Source organism: Arachis stenosperma, chromosome 3 (assembly GCF_014773155.1).
Source record: "Arachis stenosperma cultivar V10309 chromosome 3, arast.V10309.gnm1.PFL2, whole genome shotgun sequence".
Taxonomy (NCBI): domain Eukaryota; kingdom Viridiplantae; phylum Streptophyta; class Magnoliopsida; order Fabales; family Fabaceae; genus Arachis; species Arachis stenosperma.
In genome coordinates, this window is record NC_080379.1 from 153,332,795 (window position 1) to 153,345,632 (window position 12,838).

Sequence of the window (12,838 nt, forward strand, 5' to 3'; positions counted from 1 at the left end):
ATAAATACATAATAATTAATTTATATAAAATATATAAATTAAATAATTAATTTTAATGTATAAATGATCTTATAAAAAAACTTAGAGAATGCTATATAAAAAAGACTCGGCGACAACCGAAAAGGTGAGGGAAAAAAGCCAAAAAAGAGAAAAATACATAAGTATAAAACTACGGTAGTCGGTTGAATAATATTTTTCACGACAATAAATTAATAAATTGCATATTTATTTTAAGAAAAATAAAAAAAAATATTTTCAATAAAAAAAGTGGCAACTTTGACCACTATTCCTTGGTATTAAAAAAAATTGAAAAGTTTCATTTATAAAATAAAGAGAAAGTTTAGGAGTTAGTAATTTTTGTATTTTCTAGTCAGCATTTAATTATTAAAATAAAAGTGATAGATCTTCCATCATTAAATATTATTAGATATAATCTTACATCATTAAAAATACTATTTATGGCCAATTAATAATTACAAAACACCAAAATTACTGTCCCTAGCATTCCTCTAAAATAAAATAAAGTCATGCGATGTAACGCACGTTCCGTATTAAAAAAAGCTATCTACCAATATTCATTTCAATCTGCGGAATTAATTATCACAAAACAAAAACTTTTCCAACGGCGAGGAGCGCCTTGTTTAACAAAAAGGATCGATACTTCTGATCCTGTAAACATTTCATTCACACATCATCATCAATGGCAGACACAATTATCTCTACTCAAAAAATTATAACTTGCTTAGCATCAGGAGCAGCTGTTAGATGCAAGAACAATAATATTAATAATAATGCTTCAAAGGTTGATCAGTTTCCAAGCACTCACCGTCTTCGGTTCAGCTCTGTAGCTAAGCAGAGTCGCTTCTCTTTTCTGGATCAGAAGAAAAATGAAGGCACTAGAAAGAAGTAAGCTAATAAGTAACCTTATTATTTATTAGTTAGCTTTTTTTTTATATATATATAATAATAATTGCATATGCTTCTTTAATATTAATTAATTCATGCAGAAAATTGGCGATCTGTGCTTTACCACCAGAAACCCCGGTTCCGATTGATGTAACTTCACACGGCCAGTTGTGGGATTTCATCACAAACTCCTCACTCTCTGATTGGTAATGCAAATTAACTCTGCATGTGTTTTTGGATACTTTTAATCTCGTGTCTTTTTTTTTTCTTTCTTAACCTTTTTTTTTTAATTTCCGTTGTCTTCTTCTTGAGTATTCATTGAGTAAAAAGCAAACCAAAATAAATTAAAATAACACCAAAATAGCCCATAATGACTATAAAGTATATAAACCTCTTTTTAAAAGAAAAAAACAAAAGAAAAATCAAAGGATCTGAATAAATGAAGGTTGGAGTAATTATGTTGGAGTTGTTTACCGTGATGTGGTAAATAATTAGTTGCTTGCTTACTTTGTTTGACCAAATCTCACTTTATTTGGTGTATTTGGGAACCTTTATTTTTACTTTGAAGTTTGATGTAAATTTGTATTTCATAGGAAATGAAATTCTTGTGATGCAGGCAAGTTTGGGTTGGTGGATCTGCAGTTACAGTACTTCTATCCTTTGCCACCAAGGGCAAATGGGGACCTTTGTTACAATTGCAAGGTAAGAAAATAATTATATGATCTATGTTAAGGATTTAATCAATTATTGTTTTCATTAACGAAATATAATCATTTATATACCTTCTTTTAGTTTATTAATTAGTTTAATCTTTAAAAAAAATAATTCTGTAATATGAAATCAAAATTTTTATAATTAAAAGATCTAAATTTCAATACTTGTTATATAAGAAAAGCACTCTTAAATATTGCTATTAGCCCAAATAAATAATTAATTAACTTGCACCAACCTTGCTATCTAAGTATATCTCTTGAAATTATTGTGTATGATATTTGTGTAGACAAACTTCAAACAACAATAGATCAAGCAGAAAAGGTTGTAGATATGGTGGAAGATGTGGCTGAGAGAGTGGAAAAAGTGGCAGAAGAAGCAGCCAATAATCTTCCTGAGGGAAAGCTTCAGGATGCTGCTGAGTATATTGAAAATTTGGCTGAGAAAATAGACAAGAGTGCTGAAATGGCGGAGGCTGCATTAGAAAAGGTAATGAGTTTTTTGTGTGTTATTTTATTAAAGTATATTTATTAAAAAAAATCTAAATATATTAGCAGAGTATGTGTTGACTAAAATATTTATATTAAAATATAAATAGACGAAAATTTTAATGTATCAAATATATATTATGATAAATATTTTAATATAAACTTAAATATTAGCGTTTTTGAAATAACGAATATTCTTTTAAAAATGAATACTTTTATCTAAGATGCACTGAATTAATTATTGTCTATTTAACATCTACTGCTAATCTTAAAAATAATACGACTCAAACGTATTATTAACCTATTTCTCTTTGAACATCACCAACTTCTCCTTGTCCTTTTCTTATCTTTTTTCGATCCCATGATGATATTTTATTCTCTGATCTGTCACCCACCCACCCAAAGCATCGTAATAATCAAATAACGTGCACATCCTTTCTCACTTAAAAAAAATGTGGGAAACAAGTTAAAGCCTATAGTTTATTTACTATAATTTATAAGAAGGTGAAATAAAATGTATATATTAAAAAGCGATAACGATAAGGTTAAAAATTTACAACTTGATTGTTGATACTTTCAACACTACTTTTTTGTACTTCAAAAATTTTGTTTTGGTTGTGTGCTTATTTTATTTTATTTAATTTATTTTTTTATCAATTCCTGTTGTAATAAATAATTTAGTATTGTAATCTAGAAATATTTGGAATTTAATAAATTTTATAATTTATAGTTATTATTTAATTATTAATAATATTTTTAATAATATAAAATTATATTTACTAACATAAAATTATTTATTTTATTATAATTAAATATTGATCAAATTTTAATAAAAGTGTTGGCTCTTTTAACTTTTTTTTTTGTGATATTTTACATGGAAATACATATCTTATATCAACTTTTAAATTTTCATATTGTGGTATCCGGAGGTGGTAAGTGCTAACAAATCAGAACCCGACAATTTATCCTGTGCACGCGACCAACCACTATGTGGGGGATATTTATCATTCAAACAAACTTTTTATTTAAATATTATGTAATAATTTTTTATGATGATATTATGATAACCTTAAAAAAAATACAAATTTATAATTAATAAAACTGTATTTAAACAAGTTCATTCATCTTAGTTTTCTTTAAAAGAGAAAAAATATATCCAATCATTATATCTAGTAGCAAATATAAAGTAAGATTTCTGTTTCACTTTAAGAACTCTTTAAAAACACCAATTGAATTATATATTTTGAAGGACAACTGATTTTTTAAAAAGATACAATTGTATGCGTTGAAGAATGTTGATCTCTGATTTGAATAATTAAATTAAATGTAATAAGTTAATTAATAATGTTTAATTTGCACATGCAACTTGCAGATAGAAGACATTAGTGAGCAGCTGGAATCCTTCGTTGAGTCAACACAGGAATTAAAAACTGTCACGACTACAGTGCAAGCCAAGGATCAGAATTAGAGGAATATCAATGTTGAATTTCAATGCATGCATGTGATATTTAGTTATGCACTAAAATAGTAATGTTAGTTATACATTATTCAACTTTTTTTAATGAATTCAGTCCAACTAAATTAAATAATAAAATTTAAAATAATATTAATTATAATTAATATTTATTATATTAAATTAATTTAATTAAATTTAATTAACAAAAAAATGTGAATATATAGTATTATTCCACTAAAATGATCAATTTGACAGTCCAAAATTATATTTAAATGTCCGTCAATTTTCATATATGTAAAATATTTCGTGTGCTTCCTAGAAGCTAAGCATTAGCACTTTGGACATATTCATTTGCTCATGAGCCTTGTAGATTATTATTAAGAGATTAATTATGAAACTAACTTTTATCAGTTACTGTGAGTCAAATTTTTTATTTTAAATTTTAAGTTCTAAATATTAAATTATATGTCCTAAATTCTCTAAAACAAGATTAAAAAATAATTTTAAAATAAAAAATTGACTAATATATATATATATATATATATATATATATATATATATATATATATATATATATATATATATATTAACGGTTTAAAAGTGAGTTCCTTATGATTTTCCTATTATTATTTGAGGACAAGAGCGTTTAATTACTTGAGTAACTTAAACCTTCAATCAGTTGTAATTTTTGAATGACCAACGCATAAGCTTCTAAACTAAATCTTACAATTGATTCATGCTTCCTTTTTTTTTCCTTTTTGCCTCAAGAGTTTGTTTAATCATTTTCATCCCAATGGAGTCAAATTGAATGTATATAAACAGAATAGGAGCCATTAGATAAAGATGCTGAAAACGTTTTTTATAAAGATATTTTTTAATAATTAAAATTTAATATATATAATCGATTAAATCATGTTATTTTTGTTAAAATTAAATTAGATAAATTGATTTGACTAAAAAATGGTGAATCAAATTTTGAATTGGTCTAAATTAATATTTTTTTTTATAGAAAATGACTACAATATCCTATTATAGAAAATAATTAAAATATTTCTATTATATATATTAATTTTGAGAATTCTAAATTTTAGTTTTTTATTTTTCTATCATATGGTTAGGATTTAAAATTTTTAAAATTAATATATATATATATATATATATATATATATAATAAGAATATTTTAATCATTTTCTATAATAAGGGTATTATAGTAATTTTTTATAAAAAAATATTATTAATTTAGATCAGTTCAAGATTTGATTCACAATTTTTTCGGTTAAATTAATTTGTCTAGCCTAATTTTAACAAAAATAATATAATTTAATCGATTATATATGTTAAATTTTAATTACTGAAAAATATTAAAAAAAAAAAGACATTTTAGACGTTTTTATCTGAATGGCTCCCAAACAGAATATGTCAAAGCTATTACATGCTAAGTTCCTTAAGGCTTGCCTTATTTGATTGTTCTCTCAAAATTTTGAAATAAAGAAAGAGAAAATCATTTGCAGAAAATCATTTCCTTGTTTCTTCTTTTTCTCTCTTCATCTTCAATAGAAAATCATTAGTTTCCTTCTTTTTGCTTTTATATATCTTCAATAGAAAATATTTTTTATCAAAATTAAGACATTCAATACCAACATAATATTAACGGCTTATTTGGATAAATTTCTAAAACAAAAATTTTTTAAATTATTTTTTTAAAAGATTTTCTAAAAAATAATTTTATATTTAGATTTCTTATAAAAAATGTTTTTATCTATCGACTAATAAATAGAAATGAATAAAAAAACTATCTATATATAGTAACTTCGTAGCACGATCATACACGAATATGAATAATCTACCATTAAACAAAGTAATCTAGCTACATCACATCACATAATGATTACATATAGTGCATAGATACCATGAAAAAAAAAATCACAAAAAACCACCTCATTAAACATTTCTAAAGACCTCCACGAATATCTATCTATTTATAATATATTAAAATTGAATTTTTCCCAACTAATGAAGGTGACGTGTCAATCTCTTACGACTCTGTTTTCTCTCCAAAATAAATTTTTCTATTTTCTATTTTAAATTATTTTATAAAAAATATCTTTACTATAATTAATATTTAATGAATAATACATAATTATACTAATTTAGAAAATATCTTTATTATAGTTATATAAAATCAATATTTAATACATTATTAAACTACTTATCAATTATCAATCAAAAATATTTTTAATCATTTTAATTATATTGATAATATGATAATTATATGATAATGGCACTGATTATTAATAACCAATTTATATTTCTCTAAATAAATTTATTTTAAAAAATATCTTTATTATAATTATATTACAATATTACAATTAATATTTAATAAATAATGCATAATTATACTAATTTAAGAAAATATCTTTATTATCTATCTATTCTATTTATTCTATTATATAAAAATCATATTTTTACACTTAATGATGAAACTGATATGGCATGCTCTTGAAGTATTTTTTGATTTATTTCATTTAATTCGTTAAAGCAAATCAATTATAATTAATTAATTATATCAATTAATTAATTTGATTAGACATTCAAATCTCACCATTTATTATAATTTATATGAATTGATTAATTATATCAGTTAATTAATTTGGTTAATTATATTAATTATTTGATTTGATTGGAGTAAATATCAAATTATTTAATAATTAATTTAATTAAATTATTTTTCTCAATATCATCTATTTATACAAGATCAAATATTTTTTTACTCATTCGCTCTCTTTTCTCTCCTTCCCTCCCTCCCTTCCTCCTCTCTCTCATGTTTAAGGTACAATTTTTATAATTTCTTTAATTTTTGTTTCTTTTATCTTTATTTATACATTTTATTTTTTATTTTTTATTTTAATTTTTGTTTATTTTAATTGATTATTATTAGGTGCATTTTTTTTTTCTTTTAGCATCTGATTAACAAAAAAGATGTGTTATCTTTACGTTGTTTTTAAATAATCTTACTATAATTTTATTTTGTAATATTCTATTTTGTCATGTGTGCTTCAATTCATATATATATATATATATATATATATATATATATATATATATATATTGTTTTTTTATTCAGAATTAATATATACGTTGTTTGTGTATGTGGTTTATATATATAGTCTTTTTTTTATTCACAATTAATATATATATTGTTCGTGTATGTAGTTTATATGTTAATACTTTTATTGATTCTCTTTATTATTTTTTTGTGTGTCTCTTTGTTGCTCTTTATTTTAGTTATATTCATTGATTTTTCTGTATTGATGCTCTTTTTATTTGAAATATCGTGACAATTTAGAGTGTATGTTGTGACCCATGTGATATTCGTTAATTTGGTGTATCTTTTTAGATGGTTTATGTTATAATGTGTTTAAGGAGTTTACTTAAAATTATAATATGATATATAAATTTATGATATAATTTATAGTATGCTAAAATATTAAGATATTATCATATAGATATTTTTTTATTTGTCCATTAGATTCAACTATATAGGATTTTGAAAATTATGCAATTATGTAATTAGTTATTTTTTTATATAAGAGTAAAGCTAGGGAACCAAAAGCATATCAGCCAAAACCCAGCCAAATACTTTTGGATGAATTCAAAATTTTTACGAGTTAATATACATGGATGTTTCTTCTACTAAGTATTAGAATGTTTCTTTTTCATATTAAATGGATATTCTTTTATATATTTTTCGAATTTATGATTGTTAGAAGTGGATAGATTAATGTGAGAAAAAAGAGGAAGGTTTTTATAGGTTTTAATTAGGTTTACTTAATCAATTTAAAATTTTTTAAATTTTAAATTTAAAAAATTTAAAATTAATTAATTATTGATAAAAATTAATATAGTTTTGTTTAGTTTTTAGCTGATAAGCTTTTGGTTCCTTATACTTTTCCTTTATATAATTATTGTATTCATCATTTACATTAGTGAGACTATTTTCATTATTAATATTTATAAATTGTATTGAAAGAATATAGTTTAGGATATTTAATTTTTTACTATTTATTAAAAAATGCATAATTACTTAACGATATTTATTTTTTAAATTCATTATGTATGTAATTTTATTCTTTTTTCTGACAAAATTTTACTCATGATGGTAATTCTTCTAACGGTGTAAATGTGAAAAATTATATTTTTATTTTTTGGTATAATCGATATATTATTAATAATGAATAGTAATTAACCCTTCATATTTTTAATCAAAGCATTTTGACGATAGTTTTTATTTACAGATATTAATGGATGATTGTTTCTTTAAAAATAAAATGCATTATGATTTTAGGTTATTTCATAATTAACAATAATACTTGATTATTTTTTTAAAAATAAATTACATTGTGATTTTAGGTTATTTCACAATAATAATTAATGTTCATACTATTGAATTACTCTAAATTTTTTATTTTCTATCGTTAGTAGTTATCCTAAATTAAAAAGATTATGTTGAATTGTTGAATAATCCAAGTATAACCAAGTTAATTTAGTTTATTTGTTTATTAATATAATTGATTGAAAGTATAAATGATAAATAAGACAAGCAAATAATTAGAAAAATAGAATGTTAGTAATTACTTAAAATAGATAATAAAAATAAGTTATAGGGTATTACTTTATTTAAATTATTAATAATTAAAAGAATAAAAGGTCAGAAATTATTTTTAAAATAGACATTAAATTTAGTTTTATGGTACTAATTTATTTAAGTTAATAATAAAATTTTATAATTTCCAGATTTATATCTACTCAATTTCCAGTAAAAAAAATTTAGACTTTAATTACTAAAATCCTTTCAATTCAAAACAACCAGAAACCTTTATTTTGAACAAAATCAAACATTATTTCAATCAAACTGGCAATCATATTCATTCAATACAAATCAGACAATTCATAAGACTCACATAATCACCAGAAATAGATTTCGCACATCATATCTATTTGTAACAATTTTCAATTTAAATACATTAGTTTGTATAAAAATTCCCTACCTTGACAAGCGAAACCACAGCCCAAACGCCTCACAAAGTCCTTTCTGTCTCAATCCGAATTGACGGCAACCAACAACTCGGCTCCACTTGCTTTCTCAACAACCACAACGACTTTAATCGCAACACTGATGCGTGAGCATCTTTCATATCTTTTCCTAGTGAATTTGCATTTAAATTGTTGAGTTTAATCAAGAATCAATTATCTTTTAGCCACTATGGATGCTACTTTGAGTCCTGTGCAATTATATTTATTTTAGGTAGTATTTGGCTGGATCTGATGGAGTTTCCACAGAAAAAGAGAAGAAGGCGAATGATACTGTTAACCTTGACCTCTCTGCACTCAAATCTGAACAACTCGAGCTACAGAGGTCCAATTGACGTGATTCCAAAAACGTTGAAAAGCTAACTTCTAGAGCTTTCCAACGATATATAATAGTCTATACTTATCTTCCATCAACTCTGCCAAGGCTGCGCCTAACTTGAGATTTCTCAAGTTAGACGCAAGAAACAACAACAACACGCAACATTTGCTCTCCTCCAAGTAAAGCGCATTGCCTCCTCTTCAGTCCAAGTAAGGCGCCTTGTGTGGTGAACAGCATGAAGTTAGGCGCAGCTCTTAATCAAGTTAGGCGTGGATCCAGTGAAGCCAAGTGGTCGCCACGTTACAAGACGCGGATTATTTAATTAATTCTGATTTAAATTTAAATTTTATTTTAAAGTAGGAAAAGATATTATTTTAATTTTATAAAATAGATTTTAAATTAATTAGGATTAGATATAAAAATAGGAAACTTTTCTTCTGGGGATTATTCCATCTCATCCCAAAAATTCACAGTTTACCAGAATCCTAGTTTTCACTCTTTTCCATGAGAAACTAAACCTCCACTGTTAAGGTTAGGAGCTCTGTCTATTGTATGGATTGATTCTATTCCTTGTTTTTTCTATTTTAATTTATGTACTGATTTATATTTCAAGAATTATTTTTGTTCTTTATTTTATGAAATTGGGTGGAACGAAAGTATGACCCTCTTTCTAATTGAGTTCTTGTATAACTTGGAAAAACTCTTTACTTGAACAACAGCTTGAAAATATATTTTCCAAAATTTCTAATTATCTAGATTTAACGGGATACGTGACATATAATCCTCTTATATTTGGATAATTAGGATTTTTGTGGCATAATAACTAGAATTAAACTTCGTCCTCTAATTGGAATTAATTGACCAAGGAATTGGCGGTTGATGAATTTTAGAGGAGACTAAAAAGGTCTAAGGAATTAGTATTTAGTCACATATAGTTTGCCATGAATTAATTCTTACATGATTGATGAGCGGATAATTTATACGCTTTTTAATTTGGCATTATTTTCAGGTAATTTTTAGTATGATTTAGATAGTTTTTAGTATATAATTATTAGTTTTTATGCAAAAATCATATTTCTAGATTTTACTATGAGTTTATGTGTTTTTCTGTGATTTTAGGTATTTTCTGGCTGAAATTGAAGGACCTGAGCAAAAATCTGATTCAGAGGCTGAAAAAGGACTGCAGATGCTGTTGGATTCTGACCTCTATGTACTCGAATGGATTTTCTATAGCTACAAACGCCCAATTGGTGCACTCTCAATTGCGTTGGAAAGTAGACATCTTGGGCTTTCCAGTAATATATAATAATTCATACTTTGCCTGAGTTTTGATAATGCAAACTGGCGTTTTAATGCCAACTTTCTACCCTTTTCTGGTGTTAAATGCTAGAACTGGCATAAAAACTGGCGTTTAGCTCCAAGAAAAGCCTATGCACATGAAAGCTTCAATGCTCAGCCCAAGCACATACCAAATGGGCCCCCGGAAGTGGATTTCTGCATCATTTACTTATTTCTGTAAACCCTAGGTTACTAGTTTATTATAAAAAGGACCTTTTACTATTGTATTTTTATATGGAGATCTTTAGACCATTTTGGAGACTATCTTTGTATCACTATTGATCTCTTGATCACGCTTAGGAGGTTGGCCATTCGGCCATGCCTGGACCTTCATCACTTATGTATTTTCAACGGTGGAGTTTCTACACCTTATAGATTAAGGTGTGGAGCTCTGCTGTTCCTCATGAATTAATGCAATTACTACTGTTTTCTATTCAATTCAAGCTTATTCTTTTTCTAAGATGTTCATTCGCACTTCAACATGATGAATGTGATGATCAAGTGACACTCATCACCATTCTCACTTATGAACGCGTGCCTGACAACCACTTCCGTTCTACCTGAAAACAAGCTTGAATGCATATCTCTTGGCCTCCTGGTCCACGACGCATGGTTGCCTCTCTTGACAATAGAGCCTTCCATTCCGTGAGATCAGAGTCTTCGTGGTATAAGCTAGAATCAATTGGCAGCATCTTGAGATCCGAAAAGTCTAAACCTTATCTGTGGTATTCCGAGTAGGATCTAGGATGGGATAACTGTGACGAGCTTTAAACTCGTGAGTGCTGGGCGTAGTGACAGTGCGCAAAAGGATCATTGGATCTTATTCCAACACAAGTGAGAACCGACAGATGATTAGCCCTACGTAACCCGTAGCCGGACTATTTTTACTGATAGGACGGACAGTAGTCATTCACAACAGTGATCCCCCAACAAAAAGCTTGCCATGGAAAGGAGTACGCATGACTGGATGAAAGCAGTAGGAAAGCAGGGATTCAAAAGGAACAAAGCATCTCCATACGCTTATTTGAAATTTCTACCAATGAATTACATAAGTATCTCTATCCTATTTTATGTTTTATTTGTCTTTTAATTATCAAAATCCCATAACCATTTGAATATGCCTTACTGAGATTTACAAGATGACCATAGCTTGCTTCAAGCCGACAATCTCCGTGGGATTGACCCTTACTCACGTAAGGTATTACTTGGACAACCCAGTGCACTTGCTGGTCAGCTACGCGGAGTTGTGAAGAAAGTGTGTGAGATCACGATTTCGCGTACCAAGTTTTGGCGCCGTTGCTGGAGATTGTTCGAGTTTGGACAACTGATGGTTCATCTTGTTGCTCAGATTAGGTAATTTTCTTTTTTTTTTATTTTGCTCTTCAGAATTTTTAAGAATGAATTCTAGAGTTTCAGATGATGCTTTTATCATCACAGGAGTCTTTTTTATTCCCATCAATTTGGCTGTTGTGTGTAATGCTCTACTAAAGCTTGGCTAGCCATGCCTAATCTTTTTAGATTGAAGCTTTAGACTAACATTGCATGATTTCTGGAATTCTTATTAAAAATTTTGAGTTTCTTATTTTCTTTTTCAAAATAATTTTCGAAAAAAATACAAAAAAAATTACAAAATCATAAAACAACAAAATATTTTGTATTTCTTGTTTGAGTCTAGTGTCAAATTTTAAGTTTGGTGTCAATTGCATGTTTTTTATTTTTCTTGCATTTTTTGAAAATGTGTTCTTGTGTTCTTCGTTAATCTTCAAGTTGTTCTTGATGATTTTCTTTTTCTGATCTTTAAATTCTCTTGTTTTGTGTCTTTTGTTGTTTCTCATGTGCATTCTCAAATTGTTAGTGTCTCTAGTATGAAAATTTCTAAGTTTGGTGTCTTGCATGTCTTTCTTTTCTTAAAAATTTTCAAAAAAATGTTCTTGATGTTCATCATAACATTCATAGTGTTCTAGATGTTCATCTTGACACTCAAAGTGTTCTTGCATGCATCCCTTATTTGATCCTAGTTTTTCATGATTAGTTTCATTTTGTTGTTTTTCTCTATCATCATTAAAAATTCAAAAAATTCAAAAATATATCTTTTCAAGTCAGTAATACAGAGAATTAAAGATTCAGAACATATAGCAAAGGAATCACAGAGAAAAAGCTGGACGTTCAAAACGCCCAGTAAGAAAGGATTTCTGGCGTTTAACGCAAACCAGGGTACCTGGTTAGGCGTTAAACACCCAAAGAGGTAGCATTCTGGGCGTTAAATGCCAGAATACCTAGCATCCTGGGCGTTTAACGCCAGGATAACACCAAGGAGGTAATTTTGTTTTCAATTCAAATCTTTTTCAATTTTTCAAGTTTTAAAACTAATTTTTCAAACCTTATATTTTTCATATCCTCTCTTATCAATCATATCTTTTTCAAAATCAAATCTTTTTTATTTTTCTTTTAATATTTTTGAAAATCCTTGCTAACAATTAATGTTGTGATTCAAAAATTTCAAGTTTGTTACTTTCTTGTTAAGAAAG

At 26.5% G+C, this 12,838-nt stretch overlaps 1 protein-coding gene across 1 annotated transcript; it reads left to right on the forward strand.

Moving 5' to 3' along the window:
- Nucleotides 1-560: 560 nt before the first annotated feature.
- On the forward strand, nucleotides 561-3,711 carry LOC130966663 (uncharacterized). Its single transcript, XM_057891481.1, has 5 exons — nucleotides 561-906; nucleotides 1,008-1,112; nucleotides 1,523-1,608; nucleotides 1,907-2,106; nucleotides 3,478-3,711. Exons 1-5 carry the CDS (start codon nucleotides 701-703, stop codon nucleotides 3,571-3,573), a joined length of 693 nt encoding a protein of 230 aa, XP_057747464.1. The 5' UTR covers nucleotides 561-700; the 3' UTR covers nucleotides 3,574-3,711.
- The last annotated feature ends 9,127 nt before the right edge of the window (nucleotides 3,712-12,838 follow it).